This window comes from Danio aesculapii, chromosome 14 (genome assembly GCF_903798145.1).
Source record: "Danio aesculapii chromosome 14, fDanAes4.1, whole genome shotgun sequence".
NCBI classification, from domain to species: Eukaryota; Metazoa; Chordata; class Actinopteri; order Cypriniformes; family Danionidae; genus Danio; species Danio aesculapii.
Window position 1 is genome coordinate 51516014 of NC_079448.1, and position 21502 is coordinate 51537515.

Consider the following 21502-nt stretch of genomic DNA (forward strand, 5'->3'; position numbering starts at 1 on the left):
AACTTCAATATCTCAACATTTTCTACCCACCAATAATAACTGTACAGATGGTAACCGTATTTGAAGTTTTCTTATTAGGGTATGAAGGAGGTTTCAGAAACGCAAATCTTGAGTTTGTTGAAGTGTGTAAATCACTTTCCTCAGTATTCATCTCTCTATACCTATAAAAGAAATACAGTTCGCCATTAATTAATTGCATCCTAGTGTTAAAAGGCAAGTGTGAAGCTGGAAATACTACCTTAATATGAGAATACAAATGGCCACGAGTGTGTATGAGAAGAGCGTTCCAATGGACATCATATCAACCAGCGCTTTCAGGTCAAATAACAGAGCCATTATTGCTGGAATAAAGCAGACAGAAGATAGACATCAACTAAAGCTGAACACTGCTTCACTATACTACTGTACTACTATATACAATCACCGGCCACTTAATTACTCTGTCCAACTGTTCGTTGATGCAAATTTCTAATCAGCCAATCACGTGGCAGCAACTCAATGCATTTAGGCAAGTAGACATGGTCAAGGTGATCTGCTGCAGTTCAAACCGAGCATCAGAATGGGGAAGAAAGGGGATTTAAGTGACTTTGAACGTGACATGGTTGTTGGTGCCAGACGGGCTGCTCTGAGTATTTCAGAAACTGCTGATCTACTGGGATTTTCACGCACAACCATCTCTAGAGTTTACAGATAATGAGAAAAAGAGAAAATATCCAGTGAGCGGCAGTTAAGTGGGCGCAAAGGCCTTGTTGATGTCAGAGGTCAGAGGAGAATGGCCAGACTGGTTGCAGCTGATAGAAAGGCAACAGTAACTCAAATAACCACTCGATACAATCGAGGTCTGCAGAAGAGCATCTCTGAACACACTAACCTTGAGGTAGATGGGCTACAGCAGCAGAAGACCACACTGGGTGTCACTAAAACAGGACCTGAGGCTAAAATTCGCACCAAAATTGGACAATAGAAGATTGGAGATTGCCTGGTCTGATGAGTCTCCATTTCTGCTACCACATTCTGATGGTCGGGTCAGAATTTGACATCAACAACATGAAAGCATGGATCCATCCTGCCTTGTATCAACGGTTCAGGCTGCTGGTGGTGGTGTAATGGTGTGGGGGATATTTTCTTGGCACACTTTGGGTCCATTAGTACCAACTGAGCATCATGTCAACACCACAGCCTACCTGAGTATTGTTGCTGACCATGTCCATCCCTTTATGACCACAGTGTACCCATCTTCTGATGGCTACTTCCAGCAGGATAACACACCATGTCGTAAAGCATGAATCATCTCAGACTGATTTCTTGAACATGACAATGAGTTCAATGTACTCAAATGGCTCTACAGTCACCAGAGCTCAATCCAATCTCCCAACGAGAGATTCACATCATGGATCTGCATGGGTCACTGTTTGAGTGCAAGGGGCTCTGGGGGTTGAAGTTCAGAGAACAAAACAAAACCTTGTGTCCTCAAGTGTCCATAGAAGGGCACTGCAGCAGGTCGTGACAGTTACATGCTAACATTTACACAAGGTTTAAGGAACGTTATGAAATGTTCTGTGAACGTTCCCTGAAAGAGCTATAATTTCTCTAAATTGATGACATTTGATTAGTGTAGTATTTTACTGACCCGCCACAGTGCCGGAGGTGAGCGTGGCCACCGCTGGACTCTGCCGTGAACTGACTTTACTCATCACTTTGAACATCAGTCCATCTCTGGCCATGGCGAACAGCACGCGTGGCATCGGGAACACAGACCCCAGCAGACTGCAGATCAACATAAGCATCTGTCATTGATCTGATACAGAACATTACTGGTCATAAGTTTTAGATCGGTGTGATTTTAATTATTTATTTATTGGTTTTTTTTAAGTCTCTTTTATAGACTCTCTTCTTTCTTTATAGGCAAGGCAAGTTTATTTCTATAGCACATTTATACACAGAGGCAATTCAAAGTGCTTTACTAAAACAGGAATAAAAGACATGTATAAGAAAATAAAAACAAATAATAAAAATGATTAAGAACAGATTAAAATGTGTTAAAATAGGTTATAAAAGAATAAAAAAAGAAAAGAAAAACATAATAGTGTGATCTGTGGCATGTAGCACAGTGCTCATTCAATAAAGGCACAGCTAAACAGATGTGTTTTTAATCTTGATGTGAATGAGCCTGATGTTGGAGCACATCTGATCATTTCTGGAAGCTGATTCCAGCAGCAGGGGGCGCTGTTAGTAGCTGAAAGCTAATTCCCCCTGCTTTGACTGAACACTTGGAATTTCTAGTTAATATGATCCTAATGAGTGATCTGTTATGTTTTTGTTCAGTGAGCGTATCTGTAATATATTGAGGTCCTAGGCCATTTAGTGATTTATAGACAAGAAGTAATACTTTAAAATCTATTCTGAATGTAACTGGGAGCCAGTGTAAAGACCTGAGGACAGGTGTGATGTGCTCTAATTTTCTGGTTCTGGTCAGAGTTCTGGCAGCAGCGTTCTGGATGAGCTGCAACTGTCTGATTGTCTTTTTTGGAAGGCCAGTGAGCATTTAAATACTAAATTTAAATATTTAAATACCACAATATTATTAGCTCCTTAAGCAATATTAGTTTTGGATTGTCTACAGAACAAACCACTGTTATACAATGGCTTGCCTAGTCACCCTAACTCTAACCTAATTAACCTAGTTAATCCTTTAAATGTCACTTTATATTAAAAGACTTCTCAGCATTGCTTTAAAAATGCAGTAAAAACTGTCAAACTGTGAGATATTATTACAATTTAAAATGACCATTTTCTTAGATGGTTACTTTATTCATCCCAAAGGGGAATTCATAAACTCCAGCAGTATCCACAAATAGGTGATAGATAAATCGAACAACAGAACATATATATATTCTCATACATAATACATACAGTTAAAGTCAGAATTATGAGCACTTCTGAATTATTGTACATTTCTAAACAATAGTTTTAATCACTAATTTCTAATAATTGGTTTCTTTTATCTTTGCCATGATGACAGTACACAATATTTTTCAAGACACTAGTATTCAGCTTAAGTTAAAGTTAGGGTAATTAGGCAAGTCGTTGTATAACAGTGGTTTGTTCTGTAAACAATCCAAAACTAATATTGCTTAAGGGGGCTAATAATATTGTTCAGTAGTGAAGTGTGAACTGCGCTCTTGCGGTATTTACATTTTGGTGTGTTAATCTTGTAAACAGTATAATTCAAAAGGTCATGATCCGCACTCATTAAATAATTACTTTATATTTCTTTATTTCACATTCTTCAGAGATATAAAAAAACACAAACGTTTCAAAGGCGTTGCACACTGAGGAAGTCGAAACGTTAGTGTGTGACCTTTTAAAAACTGCTTTTATTCTAGCCGAAATAAAACAAATAAGACTTTCTCCAGAAGAAAAAATATTATAGGAAATACTGTGAAAAATTCCTGAATCTGTTCAACATAATTTGGGAAATATTTCATAAAAAAAACTTCACTGTAAAAACCACACTGTAAAAAATGCAGGGTTCCACACAATTCATTCATGTTATACCAACACAAATCGATTAAGCTAACTTAACTCTTTCAACAAATTTATGTGGTTTGAACATACAAAAATTAAGTTGTCCCAATGAAATCTCAAGAATTGTGTTGTTTCAGATCGTTTTAAATAAGTAGTTTGAACAAGCTAAATAAAAGATTTTTTTGAGTGCAGGAGGGCGAATAATTCTGACTTCAACTGTATGTAGGAAGAGTGCTATTCTAATAAAAATGTATTAATATTTTTATTCTTTTACCTTGTTGACAGGGCACACAGAGACCCAACCGCCACCACATATTTAGCAGGAGCCCAGCCGACGTCTGCGAAGGCCACGGGCAGAGGACTGTAAACACTGAGACTGTAATACGGCATCATCAGCGTAAGAGCAGCCGAAACGCCGAAATACGCCAGAAAACAGATGAGCAGAGACAACACGATACCCACAGGTATAGATTTCTGAGGGTTCTTCACCTCTTCACCTGAAAAAAAAACATGCATATGACTTTCAATGACAATATGGAAATAAATATATTTAATTCAGGAGGTACACTGTAAAACATATCTGTTAATGAACAGTTTCCATATTGTGTGGTTAACAAGTGTTTTCTGCTTATTTCCGATTGTGAATTGCATTATGGGATGTTGATCTCTGCTCTGTCCACTTTTGATGCTGAAAATTCAACTCTACAGTTTTACAGAGTGACTTTTATTGACATTTTAGTGGTAATATAATGTAATGTAGGGTGACGCGGTGGCGGAGTGGGTAGCGCTCTCGCCCCACAGCAAGAAGGTCGTTGATTCGAGCCTCGGCTGGGTCAGTTGGCATTTCAGTGTGGAGTTTGCATGTTCTCCCCGCGTTTGCGTGGGTTTCCTCCTGGTGCTCTGGTTTCCCTCACAAGTCCAAAGACATGCAGTATAGGTGAATTTGGTAAGCTAAATTGTCCGTAGTGTATGTGTGTGAATGAGTGTGTATGGGTGTTTCACAGTGATGGGTTGCAGCTAGAAGAGCATCCGCTGCGTAAAACATATGCTGGATAAGTTGGCGGTTCATTCCGCTGTGGCGACCCCAGATTAATAAAGGGACTAAGCCAAAAAGAAAATGAATGAATGAATAATGTATAATGTATAAGAAATAACATATAGAGAAATAAGTCTGTAATATAACTGAAAATGTACTGTCTAGCGTAATATACAACACCAACACGGACAATATAGCACCTCAAACTATTAAAAGGGTTAACTATTTTTAAGATTATAGGTTGTTGGAAGAAAGATCAAGCTCCCATAATTGCACTGTGCACAAAAACAGCCAGACACAAGAACAGTTTTCCCCCCAGGCCATTTCCCACCGGAACCACCTTTAATTACCTCATATGACCATTAAACTCTGTAAACAGGAATAATATTTTTTCTCTATATATTTTTAAATGCTATTGTTATTTATTCATGTCCCTTTTTCCTCTTTTTTTCCAAAACAGTTCAGAACAAACAAAAAATAAATAAAAAATGTTCAAAGGAACATGGAAACTAAAATGACATACAATATAAGTGTCAGAGGTCACCGAATGCAATCTTATTTACATTCGTATTTATGGTTGATATAATGTTGCTAAATAAAATTTTGTTAAGGGTTACGTATCAAAGATCAACAGGCTCCAGATATATATGAATAAAAGCACCACAGTAAAATGAAAACATTACTTTTCTTCTCAACCATTTACCCCAGTATGCAGAAATTTGATAGGCTTGTTGTCTCAAGGAAAATGTCAGTACTTCCATATCATACACCTCTTTTACAATATCACGCCATTCACCTACAGATGGAGGATCTTCCTTGAGCTATTTCTTTGTAATGGCCTTTTTGCTAGTTGTTAGTAGTGTAATGACCACCACCCTCCCTATATTGAAGTCACCTCTAGAGGGCAACAGCCAAGTAATTTTGGGCTTAGCAGCTTCCCATCCAGATCCTCATAGTCAGCATTGGCCAGTGTGTAACAGGTTGTCTTTTGTCACCTCGTGCAAAAACATAATTATAAACAGCAGACTCCAGCAGTTAAAGGATTGAGAACGGTTTAGCTTCCACTTCTTTATGGCAAAGCAGAATGAGGTATGTTTGTTTGTGTTTATTTGTTTGCTGGTACCTTTTTGTTGATTATTGAACTAAGCTTTGTGTTTGGATTGTGAATGTGTGTATATTATGCTTTACATGTTTGTGATTGTTTACACTCCGGGTTGTGTAGTTTTATGGTGAAATTGTCAACACGGTGAGAACAAGTGCATCATTGCAGTGGTTCATACAGTTTCAAATAAATCACCGTGCAAGCATCAGTGAAAACTCTCTTCCTCCTTCTTTTGATCCCATGGGGCCGCTACAAGTAGTGTATTAAGAAGATATGCATCATTTTTTGGTATTTTTGGTATTTGTGAAGAGTCAGTTCCCAGGTACATAGTTTAAAATTACATTCCAGATTCAATCCCATTATTGCATTTATCTCTTTATTCAAATCTTGCCAATAGGTGTGTATAATATTACAATCCCAAAATATGTATTGGCTGATCATTTCCACATTTTCTCCAGCATTCACCATTTTTTTGATCTTTACACTCTCAGAAATAAAGGTACAGGAGCTGTCACTGGGGCATCACCTTTTCAAAAAATACATATTTGTCCCCAAAGAGTCCACAATGGTACCTCAAAGGTGCATATTAGTACTCAAATGTACCTAAAAAGTACCTTTGGGGTACCATTATGGACCCTTCAGGTACAAATATATGCCTTTTGAAAGGGTACTGCCCCAGAGACAGCTCCTGTACCTTTATTTGTGTGTAGTTTGAAAGTATTTTATTTTAGGTGCCATAAAGAACCTGATTACATTTTTCCAAATAAATTCTCTCCATGAATCTGAATTAACTGTGATCATCTGTGTTTCTTAAATATTTAACCATTCCTCATTTGTTCTAATTATATTGGCTTCCTTTTCCCATTTCTGTTTTATATACATTGTTGAGTGCTTCTTTGTTAATGTCAGACAGTAATAAATTCTAGAAACAAAGACAAAAGACATAGGGCCCTATCATACACCCGGCGCAATAAGGCACAAGACGTGTTGCTATTTTCAGAACAACGCAACCTTAATTTTCCCATTTTACACCACGTTGTTTAAATAGCAAATCCATTAGCGCCACTTTGTGGACTCATGGGTGTTCCAGTCTAGAAAAGAGGTGTGTTAAGGCGCATTGTTGGCACGCTTCTATTTTGAGGACTGTGCAATAGACCAGCTGAAAGCAGGTCTAAAGTCCAGTGCAGAGCGCGTTACTTGTGCGCCTCGCTTACACATTGCTTAAAACATGCAGGATGTACAGCAATACACAAATATCTTTACAAATGAAGCGTTCAGTTTTTACACTTACAAAGTCGCCATGTAAATAGCAAATGCACCATGGCGTGACGCAACTGACTCTTAAAGGGAATGAGAAGTGAGACTGATTGGTTTATTCTCAAAACACACCCATAACTCATTAAGAGAATAAGCACAACCCTGTTAGACCATGCGCCAGGGCAAAGAGCGTATTTTTCTGTCCTTAAAATAGCAAAAGTGCACATGCCCTTAATGCTTTTGCACCATGCACTTTAGACTTTGCACCTTGATCATTAGAATAGAGCTCAAAAACAATACGGTCTGCGCATGGTCTAACAGGGTTGTGCTTATTCACTTCATGAGTTATGGGTGTGTTTTGAGCATAACATGCATTAAACCAATCAGAGTCTAATCTCACATTCCCTTTAAGAGTTTGAGTCACACCATGGCGCATTTGCTATTTACATGGCGGACTTTGTAAGTAGAAAAACTGAACGCTTCACCAGAAAGAAAACAGTTAAACAGAGCATCTGCAGTACGAGGATAAAGAACGAGCCTCCTCTATTTAGCCACTTTACTTTCTCTTTACTTTTACTCTTTACTCCTTTACTTTCATGGAGTAAGGAAACGGTGTTGTACGCACTCCACTGAAGACTTCCATTAGTCTACATATTTAATTTAGCTTCTTAAGCACAAAGATTTGTTTCAAAACTATTTCTAAATTCAGTTCTAATTTCCAGCAAATGAATAAATGAACAATAACAACGGTGTGGTCGAAAAACTGACTTATAACCAAACACACGTCCTGTTCTTATACCCCATATGGTGATGCAGACGTCTCCAAAACCTGACAGATGGACAAATCTAAACCTATTTTTATTAAAACAAATATAAATATGTATATAATAAATAATACTGATAATAATAATAACATTATACGATTGCATTAATGTCAGACAGGAATAAATTCTTGATACTAGTTTCTTATTAACCTTATTTTTGTAAGTATCTATAATTACCTGCACTACTGTTGTTTTAATGTCTTCTGAATCTCTTATGTTTTTATTGAAATATTCTCGAACTTGAAGGTAATGGAAAAAGTCTTGTTTATCTAAGTTATATGCATTCGAAAGTTGTTGAAACTTTCTAATTCATTATCAGTAGTGATGAGACAGAAAGATGCTATGCCTTACAAACCTATTCATGTTCTCCTTTTATTTTGATGTCTGCACTATGTTTGTACTTTGTTGCACTATATTTTGTACCTTTTGTACACTCTGTACTTGAAACTCTTATCACTAAGACAATGTCCTTGTGTGCGCTACACTGTAAAAAAATACCTGTTTATGAACTGTTTCTGCGTTTTATAATTCACAAGTGTTTTCTGTTTATTTCATGTTGTCTATTGCATTATGGGATGTTGATCTCTGCTCTGTCGACTTTTGATGCTGAAAATTCAACTCTACAGTTTAAACAAAGTGACTTTTATTCACATTTTAGTCGTTTTAAATAATATAATGTATAATAAATAATACATAGAGAAATATATTGGTAAAATGACAGTAAATGTACTGGCAGTTTATTACAAAGTTTTTGTAGCGTGATATACAACACCAACACGGACAATATATCACTGCAAACTATTAAAAATGCCAATAAAAGTCAATTTTTCAAAAGCTTTTGGAGGAAAGATCAAGCTCCCGTAATGCAATTCAATTCAAAAGTGAAAAAATAAAAACATGAATCACAAAATATGTAAAACTGTCCATTTACAGATGTTTTTTACAGCGTAGGAATTAAAGGGACAGTTCAGGATTTTTTTTTTCATAAGCATTTAATTTTCAGAAACAAATGTAATCAGTGCATGTTTTCAGATTTACCTGTAGTTGCAATGCAGTCAAAGCCAACAAACGCATAGAAACAGGTTGCTGCTCCTGCCAGAGTTCCTTCAAATCCAAATGGGAAAAATCCACCTGCTCCATACTCAACGGTGATGTTCATGGTCAGATTTCTTCAAAAAATAAATAAATAAATAAATAAATGCATTTTTGGTGAGAGCTAAAGCTTTTTAGGGTGACTCGTTGGCTCAGTGGTTAACACTGTCGCCACACAGCATGAAGGTCGCTGGTTCGAGTCCCGGCTGGGCCAGTTGGCATTTCTGTGTGGAGTAGATTTCTATGCATGTTCTCCCCGGTTGCTCTGGTTTCCCCCACAGTCCAAATCACTATAGGTGAATTGGGTAAACTAAATTGACTGTAGTGTATGAGAGTGTATGGGTGTTTCCCAGTACTGGGTTGCAGCTGGAAAGATATCTGCTGTGTAAAACATATGCTGGATAAGTTGGCTCTTCATTCCGCTGTGGTGACCCTTGATAAATAACTAAGACTAAGCTGGAGGAAAATGAATGAAGGAATGAATTAATGAACGAACTAAAGCTTTGTTTGAATGCAGAAGATCAGACTGTTATTATTGAAGACTGTTGTTATTATAAATAAAGTTTGGCTAATGATTTTGTTAAAACTTCAACTGTTTTTAATATTAACAGCATCAGTAGTGCAAAGAAGTATGATGTTTTGAACATGCTGCATTGATGTTTAATGCTTTGGTTATGCATTTAGTTTTAATATGTATTTAGACTCAAATGTTTCATTGAGTTTACTGCAAAAATGCTTTTCTTATTTAAAGTTTATGTCCGGTTTCTAGTCTAAATATTTAAGAATTCTTAAACCGAGAAGCATATTCTTGAATAGCAAAAATATTGTCTTGTTTTCAGAAATAATATGTCGAAATTAAGTGAATTTTTCTTTATAACAAGCTGAATAATCTTGTTTTTTTATTTGAAATAATATTGTTTTGTCAAAACAAGACAATATTTAAAATATTTTTTTTAGAAAATGCTTCTTGATTTAAGAATTTTTAGGTGTTTGGACTAGAAACAAAGACAAAAGACATAGGGCCCTATCATACACCCGGCACAATAAGGCACAAGACGTGTTTGCCACGACGTGTTGCCATTTTCAGAACAACGCAACCTTAATTTTCCCATTTTATGCCACGTTGTTTAAATAGCAAATCCATTAGCGCCACTTTGTGGACTCATGGGTGTTCCAGTCTAGAAAAGAGGTGTGTTAAGGCGCATTGTTGGCGCGTTGCTATTTTGAGGAACTAAATTAGACTGTGCAATAGACCAGCTAAAAGCAGGTCTAAAGTCCAGTGCAGAGCGCGTTACTTGTGCGCCTCGCTTACACAATGCTTAAAACGTGCAGGATGTGAAGCAATACACAAATATCTTTACAAATGAAGCGTTCAGTTTTTACATTTACAAAGTCGTGATGTAAATAGTAAATGTGACGCAACTGACTCTTAAAGGAAATGAGAAATGATACTGATTGGTTTATTCTCAAAACACAGTCATAACTCATTAAGAGAATAAGCACAAGCCTGTTAGAGCATGCGCCAGGGCAAAGAGCGTATTTTTCTGTCCTTAAAATAGCAAAAGTGGACATGCCCTTAATGCTTTTGCGCCATGCACTTTAGACTTTGCACCTCGATCATTAAAATAGAGCCCAAAAACTCTGGGAACAATACGCTATGCGCCCCGGCACATGGCCTAACAGGGTTGTTCTTATTCTCTTAATAAGTTCTGGGTGTGTTTTGAGCATAACATGCATTAAACCAATCAGAGTCTAATCTCACATTCCCTTTAAGAGTTAGTTGAGTCGCACCATGGCGCATTTGCTATTTACATGGCGGACTTTGCAAGTGGAAAAACTGAACGCTTCACTAGCGAGAAAACAGTTAAACACATCATCTGCAGTACAAGGATAAAGAACGAGTCTCCTCCATTCAGCCTCTTTACTTTCTCTTTACTTTTACTCTTTACTCCTTTACTTTCGTGGAGTAAGGAAACGGTGTTGTACGCACTCCACTGAGACTACTTCCATTAGTCTACATATTTAATTTAGCTTCTTAAGCATAAAGATTTGTTTCAAAACTATTTCTAAATTCAGTTCTAATTTCCAGCAAACTAATAAATAAACAATAACAACGGTGTGGTCGAAAAACTGACTTATAACCAAACACACGTCCTGTTCTTATATCCCATATGGTGATGCAGACGTCTCCAAAACCTGACAGGTGGACAAATCTAAACCTATTTTTATTAAAACAAATATAAATATGTATATAATAAATAATACTGATAATAATAATAACATTATACGATTGCAAATTTTCATGAATAAACTGAAAAACTAGCAACAAATCTCGCCATACACGTCTTGATACACGTCCTGATAGGGCCCTTTAAGTAATAAAGCTTTTTTTTTTGCCACGAAATATACTGAAATAAACCTTCTTACTGTTTGTCTGCTGTTGTGTTCAGGATTCTCTCTACATTGATGGACCAATTCTTCAGGTCTCCCTTGATGAAGCCAGAGATGATGACAAATATCAACACAAGTATGTTAATAACTGTAAATATCTTGTTGACTATGGCTGATTCTTTCACGCCATACGCCAGAAGACCTGTGAGAAACATTGGAGAAGAGATTGCTTAGATTCAGGTGGTAAAAATAGAATAATGAATTGATTATTATGTTATTATTAAAGTCGGATACCGGAGAGAATCATTATGAGAGCGGCTGCAAAGACGTCTGGGTATGCTGCCAGTCCAGGGAGAGCCATGGGGGAGTGTGTGCTGAAATAAACACTCATCACATTCCCAATCAGATCATCGAACGTGCTGCTCCAGGCCCTCGCTACACTGGAGGAGCCTAAACCACAGAACACTGTTAGTTTTATCTGTCATAGATCTAATCTGTCATTCTATCTGTCTGTCCATCTATTATTTTATCATTCTATCCATCCATTCATCTATCTGCCCAACTATTTGTCCATCTATCATCCATCTTTCTGTCATTCCATCCATCCATTCATCCATCATAATCTATTTACATGTCTATCTGTCCATCCATTCATCCATCTATCTGTCCATGCATTCATCCATCCATCCATTCATAAATCCATCCACCTTTCCATTCATTCGTCATCTGTCTATCTGTCCATTCATCTGTCCATCTATCTGTCTATCCATCCATCCATCAGTCTATCTGTCCAAGTATTTGTTCATCTGTCCATCATTCGTCCATCCATCCATCCATCCATCCATCCATCCATCCATCATCTATTTATCTGTCTATTTATCTGTCTGTCTATCTGTCAATTCATCCATCCATCCATCCATTTACCTGTCCTTGTCCGTCCATCCATCCATCCATCCATCCATCCATCCATCCAGCCATCCATCTATCCATCATCTATCCATCTATCGGTCCAACTATTTGTTCATCCATTCATCCATCCATCTATTTATCTGTCCATTTATCTGTCTGTCTGTCCATCCATCCGTCCAACTATTCGTCCATCCACTCATCCACTCATCCATCCATCCATCCATCCATCCATCCATCCATCCATCTAGCCATCCATCTGTCCAACTATTTGTCCATCCATCATCCATCTTTCTATTATCCTGTCATTCTATCCATCCATCCATCCATCCATCCATCATCATCTATTTACCTGTCTATCTGTCCATGCATTCATCCATCTATTCGTCCATCCATTCATTCATCCATCCATCCATCCACCTTTCTATTCATTCATCATCTATCTATCTGTCCGTCTATTCATCCATCCAGCAGTCCATCTGTCGAAGTATTTGTCCATCCATCCATCCATCCATCCATCTAGCCATCCATCTGTCCAACTATTTGTCCATCCATCATCCATCTTTCTATCATCCTGTCATTCTATCCATCCATCCATCCATCCATCCATCATCATCTATTTACCTGTCTATCTGTCCATGCATTCATCCATCTATTCGTCCATCCATTCATTCATCCATCCATCCATCCACCTTTCTATTCATTCATCATCTATCTATCTGTCCGTCTATTCATCCATCTAGCAGTCCATCTGTCGAAGTATTTGTCCATCCATCAATCCATCCATCCGTCCATCCATCCATCCATCCATCCATCATCTATCCATCCATTCATCCATCCATTTACCTGTCTCTGTCCATCCGTCCATCCATCCATCATCTATCCATCCATCTGTCCAACTATTTGTCCATCCATCCATCCATCTATTTATCTGTCCATTTATTTGTCTGTCTATCTGTCCATCCCTCCAACTATTCCTCCAACCATCCATCCATCTATCTGTCCATTTATCTGTCTGTCTATCTATCTGTCCATCCATCCATCCATTCATCCTTCCATCCATCCGTCCAACTATTCGTCTATCCACCCATCCATCCATCTGTCCAACTATTTGTCCATCCATCCATCATCCATCTTTCTATCATCCTGTCATTCTATCCATCCATCCATCATCTATTTACCTGTCTATCTGTCCGTGCATTCATCCATCTGTCTGTCCGTCCATCCATTCATTCATCCATCCATCCATCTTTCCATTCATTCATCATCTATCTATCTGTCTATCTGTCCATCCATCCATCAGCCCATCAGTATTTGTCTATCCGTCCATCATCCATCCATCTGTCCATTTATCTGTCTGTCTATCTGTCCATCCGTCCAACTATTCCTCCAGCCATCCATCCATCTATCTGTCCATTTATCTGTCTGTCCATCCATCCATCCATCCATTCATCCATCCATCCATCCGTCCAACTATTCGTCTATCCACCCATCCATCCATCTGTCCAACTATTTGTCCATCCATCCATCATCCATCTTTCTATTATCCTGTCATTCTATCCATCCATCCATCATCTATTTACCTGTCTATCTGTCCATGCATTCATCCATCTGTCTGTCCGTCCATCCATCCATCTTTCCATTCATTCATCATCTATCTATCTGTCTATCTGTCCATCCATCCATCAGTCCATCTGTCTAAGTATGTGTCTATCCGTCCATCATTCATCCATCCATCCATCATCTATTTATCTGTCTATTTATCTTTCTGTCTATATGTCCATTCATCCATCCATCCATACATCCATCCATCTATCCATCATCTATTTATCTGTCTATTTATCTTTCTGTCTATATGTCCATTCATCCATCCATCCATCCATTCATCCATCCATCCATCTATCCATCATCTATTTATCTGTCTATTTATCTTTCTGTCTATGTCTATTCATCCATCCATCCATCCGTCCATCCATCCATCCATCCATTTACCTGTCTCCATCCATCCATCCATCCATCCATCCATCCATCCATCCATCCATCCATCTCTCCAAGTATTTGTCCATCTATCCATCCATCCATCCATCCATCCATCCATCCATCCATCCATCCATCCATCCATCCATCTGTCCATTTATCTGTCTGTCTATCTGTCCATCCATTCATCCGTCCAATTATTTATCCATCCATCCATCCATCCATCCATCATCCATTTACTCATTTTTTTGTCATTCCTCCTCACCGATGACGTATGACAGCAGTAAATTCCAGCCAGTGATGAAGGCCAGCAGCTCTCCTACAGTCACGTAGCTGTACAGGTATGCAGATCCAGTCTTAGGAACCCTGGCGCCAAACTCAGAGTAGCAGAGTCCAGCGAAGATAGAAGCTACAGCAGCGATGAAGAAGGACAGGATAATACTGGGTCCAGCGAGCGTCCGGGCCACTTGTCCAGACAGCACATACACACCGGCCCCCAAAGTGCTGCCCACTCCCAAAGCCACCAGATCTAACGTGGTGAGACAGCGGAGAAAGGTGGAGGGTTCTCCATCCAGCTCCAAAGGCTTCTTACGGCACAGAGCTCTCAGGAAACACTGGATACACTGCATTATGGGCTGCTGGAGGTGAGAGATTTCAGATGTTAACTGTGGATGTAGAATGCTATATGTACTGTAAAAAAAAAAATAACAAGTGGTAAATGCCACATCTGCATTTTTTAATCTTGTGTGCTGTTGGGGATGTTTTTATCCAGTCTGGGGTGATTTTGAGTCCTAATTTGACTTCTTTTTCCTTCGTAGAACTCCTATATACACTCACTGGCCACTTTATTAGGTACACCTGTCTAACTGCTCGTTAATGCAAATTTCCAATCAGCCAATTACATGGCAGCAACTCAATGCATTTAGCCATGTAGACATGATCAAGATGATCTGCTGCAGTTCAAACCGAGCATCAGAATGAGGAAGAAAGCGGATTTAAGTGACTTTGAACATGGCATGGTTGTTGGTGCCAGACGGGCTGGTCTGAGTATTTCAGAAACTGCTGATCTACTGGGATTTTCAATCAGATGGTCGGGTCAGAATTTGGCGTCAACAACATGAAAGCATGGATCCATCCTGCCTTGTATCAACGGTCGAGGCTGGTGGTGGTGGTGTAATGGTGTGGGGGATATTTTCTTGGCACACTTTGGGCCCATTAGTACCAAATGAGCATCGTGTCAATGCCACAGCCTACCTGAGTATTATTGCTGACCATGTCCATCCCTTTATGACCACAGTGTACTCATCTTCTGATGGCTACTTCCAGCAGTATAGCGTGCCATGTCATAAAGCATGAATCATCTCAGTTTGGTTTCTTGAACATGACAATGAGTTCACTGTACTCAAATGGCCTCCACAGTCATCAGAGCTCAATCCAATAGAGCACTATTGGGATGTGGTGGAACGAGAGATTCACATCATGGATGTGCAGCCGACAAATCTGCAGCAACTGCGTGATGCTATCATGTCAATATGGAGCAAAATCTCTGAGGAATATTTCCAGTATCTTGTTGAATCTACGCCATGAAGGATTTAGGCAATTCTAAAGAAACTAGTAAAGTGTACCTAATAAAGTGGCCGTGAGTGTATATACTTGCATTATTTGACCCATATTTAGACATTTTAGAGCGTTAATATGCATGTTCGTATGTACTTTTGTCAATTTAATTTATTGCTGATACCAAAACGGGACACTGACCCCATTTTCATATCAAATATTTAATATCAATCTCATAATATTGTGTCATTTGACAACTGATCTAGATTATGCTCAGCAATAGCACTAAAATAAGCAGTTTTAAGCCTCTGCTAGTCATTCGTTTATCAAAATAAGTAAACGATTTCTTTTTCATCTCATTTACCTTCATGCTTTCTGAGGTGCTGACGTTTATCTTGGCTTCCTAATTCTGTTGAAACCTTCAAAAAAGAAACACAGATCTGTAGTTTAACAATAAATGGACCACTGCATCTTTGTGAACCTAAAATTAAACTTTATTAACCAGTTTAATCTCAACTCTGACCAGGGGCGGACTAAACCAATAAGCGAGGTAAACAACTGCTTAGGGCCCCAAGGAATTAGGGGCCCCGACCAATGCCAAGAAGCCTATATTAATCATATAGCTTTTTTAAAAATGTATTTACCATCATATGGTGTAATTTTTTTCAGTAGTAGTTTGGCAATACATGCTTCAGTGAATCAAATTTATGAATGTATTTAAATTACATCTAATTTATTAATAAAATGTATAATTTGTTGTGTTTTGAGGGATATTTATTGACTATTTTAGAGGTTACCCTAGGTCAAACTATACAAATTATCTGTCTAATTTGTTTTTAGGCTACATGATGATATAAACACCTATTTTTTTTAACAAGAAACGTGTTTTATGAATACTTAAGATGTCTATCGGTGCTCTAGAGCTGCCACTTTCAGACTGCTGAATGATATTTTTCCTAACATTATGCATTCACAATGGTATAAACCATTATAGGGGAGATCAAATGTATATTAATATTATACATTTTTATTTATTAATATTTAAGATATAGATCAAAGATCAGAGAAAGCTATGTCTTACTATTAAAGGGTTGACCCCCCATACATCTTGTTATGATGTCCTTTAGGGGGCTCAAGAGTTAATTAGGGGGGTCAATCCCCCTCAAACCCCCCTGTAAATCACACCGTGAATCTGTCTATAACCATTAAGATTTTAATGTTATTACTTCTTTTCAAAACCTGGGGCACTAAGTGGAACTTTACTTAACTTTAATTTAATTTTACATTAAGAAAATTAGGTTCCACTTGAAATATATTTTTAACATGCCGTTTATTTACAAAATAAGAAAAACAAACAAACAAAAACTGAATCTACAGAAAAAAAATATCTACAGAGAAAGAGTGTGTTTTGAGTTTCAGTGCTAGGGCCCCATACCTGACATTGCGTAGGGCCCCCAAATCACTGAGCCCGCCCCTGACTCTGACTATATCTTATTTCCTTCTGAAAGCTCCAAAAGTGTTGGTTTTAAAAAGAAATCAACTGTAAAAATAGACATTCAAATGTATTAATGTCACATGAATAGCTCAGTTTACAGTGTTCAGCATAAATGAGTACACCCATTTCTGACATGTGTGAATATAGACAAGAATTTCTGACTAATTTTTCATCTTGTAAAAACGGTGGTATAATAGGTCCCCATTAAGCTGAAGTCTAATATCTAGCAATAACTAAATAGTAGGAAAGAAAGAAATGAGCTACTATAAATGAGTTAAACTTATGTTTAAAAAGTCTTCTCTCTGTTAAACTGCACTTCACTGTAAAAAATGCAGGGTTCCCAGCCTGATCTCACGAGAAAACGTAAGTAGTTTACGTTTTGACAGTTTAGTGGCTAATTCGTACGAATTCGTAAGAGTTCAGTTGTACGAAATTGTAAGATTTTAAAAAGAAGGCGTGGCACCTGACCCCGCCCCTAAACCCAACCGTTATTGGGGGTTGAGCAAATTGTAATAAATTGTATGAATTAGATCGTATACGAATTAGCCACTAAATCAAAGAGTTACGAATTGCCGTGAGATTGTGTTGGGGTTCCACATAATTCATGAATGTTGCCCCAACACAAATCAATTAAGTTATCTTAACAAATGTAAGTGAATTGAACATAAAACAATTAAGTTGTCCTCCTAAAAAATCCCAAGAATTGTGTTGTTTCAGCTCATTTTAAGTAAGTAGTTTCAACAAGCAGCAAAAATAATTCTTTGAGCGTTGAGGAATGTTTAAAAAAGAAATAGCGAACAATTTTACATGTCGCTTCAGAAGCATTACCTACAGCTATATTACTCAATCAGGTGTGTTTCTCTGTTCTCAGCATCACTTTTCTAAACAGAAGCCAGCTCTGTGGCTCAATCAGATAGTGATGCAGGATAGACAAAGCTGCCTTCATGACTTGGCAGTGCTTTACTGGCACACGTTTCTCTTTCTGGCTTTCTGTAATCTGACAACAGTACATTTACAATCCATCTAATCCTGCCAGGAATCTCCTGCTGTATAGCACTGCTCACGTGCAGACTTGAACATATAGAATTAAAGGGATAGTTCACACAAAATGGAAACTTCTATCATCATTTACTCACTCTTTACTTATTTTTCTTCTGTTGAACACAAAACAAGATATTTGAAGAAACATGTAACCATTGACTTCCATTCATTCATTCATTCATTCATTCATTCATTCATTCATTCATTCATTCATTTTCTTTTCGGTTTAGTCCTTTTATCAATCAGGGGTCGCCACAGCGGAATGAACCGCCAACTTATCCAGCATATGTTTTACACAGTGAATGCCTTTCCAGCTGCAACCCATCCCTGGGAAACATCTATACACAATCATTTACACACACACACACACTGGACAATTTAGCCTACCCAATTCACCTGTACCGCATCTCTTTGGACTTGTGGGGAAAACCGAAGCACCTGGAGGAAACCCACGCAAACACAGGGAGAACATGCAAACTCCACACAGAAACGCCAACTGACCCAGCCGAGGCTCGAACCAGCGACCTTCTTGCTGTGAGGCGAACTTGCTACCCACTACCATTGAATGGTTACAGGTTTTCAGCTTTCTTCTAAATATCTTCTTTTAAGTTCAGCAGGGAGATGAAAAGGCAAAAAGGTTTGGAAGCACTTGAGGGAGAGTAAATAGTGAGTAATTATTGTTTTTTTGGACGAACTATCTCTTTAAGAAATACAAAAATTTGAGCTATTTGACTATAATAATTCTACTATTCTATTGCATTAATATTTTTATTTTCTAAATTAATGTAAAGCAGGTGTATTTTATTATTATTATTATTTTTTTGCATTTATTTACACCTGCTGTTGCACTAAAGGTTACACTACAGTAATGCATAACCACTTGAGGGAGACTAAATGGTGAGAAAAAAATATTTTTGTGTGCACTGTCTCTTTAAAAAATGCAAGAAGTTGTACTATCTGCCTATAATGATGTTACTTTATTATTGCAAATTTTTTTTGCATATGAAACACGCAAGAATTATTTTATTGTTCTAAAAGAAGGTGCATTTTTCCTTATTTTTGCATTCATTTACAACTGTTGCACTGAAAATTGCACTACAGTAATGCATAAGCACTTGAGGGAGAGTATATAGTGAGAACACTTTTATTTTTAGGTGAACTGTCCCTTTAAGAAATGCAAAAAGTTGTATTATTCGACTATTATAATTTGACTTTTCTATTGCATTTTTAAAAATGCAACTCCATTGAAGATATTTTGAACAAAGCCATGGAAACAATAGTATCTGTTTTTCCTACTATGGAAGTCAATGGTTACAGGTTACCAGCTTTCTTCTAAATATCTTCTTTTAAGGTCAGCAGAAAAAATTTATTGTAAAAAGGTTTGCAACTAAATGAGGTAGAGTGAATCATGTGTAACTTTTTAATTTCTTTTTTTCAGTGAAATACGCCTTTAAGAAATGCAAAAATTTGTACTGTCCTCCTATAATAATTTTACTTTATTATTGCAACATTTTTATGCACTTAATTTGAACACAAAGGAAGATATTTGTGAAGAAATTTGTAACCATTGATTTTAATAGTATCTGTATCTTCTGCTATGGAAGTCAATAGGTTTTCAGCATTCTTCTAAATATCTTCTTTTAAGTTCAGCAGAGAAATTACATGTAAAAAGGTTTGCAACCATGTGAGGGAGAGTAAATAGAGAGTTTTCTTTTTATTTTGAGTGAACTATCCCTTTAGGAAATGTAAAAAAGTTTACTATTTGACTATATTATAATTTAACTTTTTTTACAATTGTTTTTGCATATGAATCTTGCAAAAATTATATTATTTTTCAAAATGCAGTTGTATTTTTCCTATTTGTGCATTCATTTACACCTGCTCTTGCACTGAAAATGCACTACAGTAATGCATAACCACTTGAGGGAGAATAATATGCGAGAATACTTTTCAGCATAGAAATGTAATGTAAAAAGGTTTGCAATCACTTGAGGCAGAGTAAATAGTGAGTATTTTTTTTTATTTTGTGTGAACTATACCTTCAAAAAATGCAAAAAGTAGAATTATTCGGCTATTATAATTGTACTTTTCTGTTGCATTAAAAACAAATACACTTATATTTTTAATTGCAATGAAATCTGTACTAAATTAATGCCTAATCCTAAAAAAATAAACATTTTTATCAGCAAAGTTATGACTAAAGAGCTTGCGAAGATGCATTAAGTTAATAAATATGTAGTTTGTTTCTTTACCTGAATTGCATCCGGAGAACTTTGTCGTCTGTATCTTCAAAATATATTTGCCTCTATATATATATATATATGTATATTTAGCTGTCTCTTTCACACTAATGAGGCCAAATGATGTTTTTACAGCAATATATACAAGAGTGGACTGTTTGACCCTCCCACTCAATGACATTAACAACAAAGTAGCCTTTCTTTCAGCATTTCTCACTGGCCTCGTAATGTGCTCATAACTGCAGCCAAGAAACAGAGTCTGGATAACATTCCACACTGATAAACAAAGATATTTTGTAACGTTGCTGAGAGGTTACTATCAGTCTATGTTATAACAGGACATTGTTTCACACTAGATAACATATGACATTATTACATATTATTACAAAAGTCTTTATGAACACTAGAGGGCAGCATTTCTGTGCCATATTTACTGTGTTAATCAATGCACATACACAGTAAAAAATGCTGGGTTGACAACATAAAGAAATTAAGTTGACTTATTAGTTTAAACAAATTTAAGTTGATTGAACATAAAACTATTAAGTTTCCCTCTCCCCCACAAATTAAGTCAGGAATTGTGTTGTTTCAGCTCATTTTAAATAAGGAAACGTCATCTTCTGAGTGTATGGTGACCTTTAAGATAGAAAGATAAACATTTAATAATGCATGTTTTAACCCCAATCATGTTTAACCAAAAACTGTAAACAAATGTTGGATAATGCTTATTAATAATAGTAGTCATTATGTAACTTTATCAACTATCTTATATATGACATAATCATTTTAGGGAGAAAGGTTTACTGTAAATGACTAGTGAACCTTTTGACTCTCTCTCGGTCTCTCTGTGTGTGTTCAGCTCTACTATACGCTCCTCTGATCTTGAATTCCAGACTAAAATAGCACAACCTCTTGCCAGAAATGACCAGCCGCTGGACACTATAATACACTCTCACACTTCTTAAAGCTGATTCATAAGACTCTGTGAGGGATAAAAAGGGATAGTTCACCCAAAAATGTAGATTTACTCACCATTTGCTTTTAAAGCTTTATAAG

General features: G+C 37.1%; 1 protein-coding gene across 1 annotated transcript in view; it reads right to left on the reverse strand.

Moving 5' to 3' along the window:
* LOC130241056 (cationic amino acid transporter 2-like) overlaps positions 1–20543 on the reverse strand; it is a 25899-nt gene extending 5356 nt beyond the window's left edge. Inside the window, exons 1-10 of the mRNA XM_056472772.1 lie at positions 20459–20543; positions 16035–16089; positions 14379–14751; positions 11525–11680; positions 11267–11432; positions 8786–8916; positions 3803–4025; positions 1631–1767; positions 239–341; positions 31–161 (exon numbers count right to left, since the gene is read on the reverse strand). Coding sequence (XP_056328747.1) covers positions 31–161; positions 239–341; positions 1631–1767; positions 3803–4025; positions 8786–8916; positions 11267–11432; positions 11525–11680; positions 14379–14751; positions 16035–16040 — 1426 coding nt within the window. The 5' untranslated portion in view covers positions 16041–16089; positions 20459–20543. The remainder of the gene's footprint in view (positions 1–30; positions 162–238; positions 342–1630; positions 1768–3802; positions 4026–8785; positions 8917–11266; positions 11433–11524; positions 11681–14378; positions 14752–16034; positions 16090–20458) is intronic.
* Positions 20544–21502: the final 959 nt, after the last annotated feature.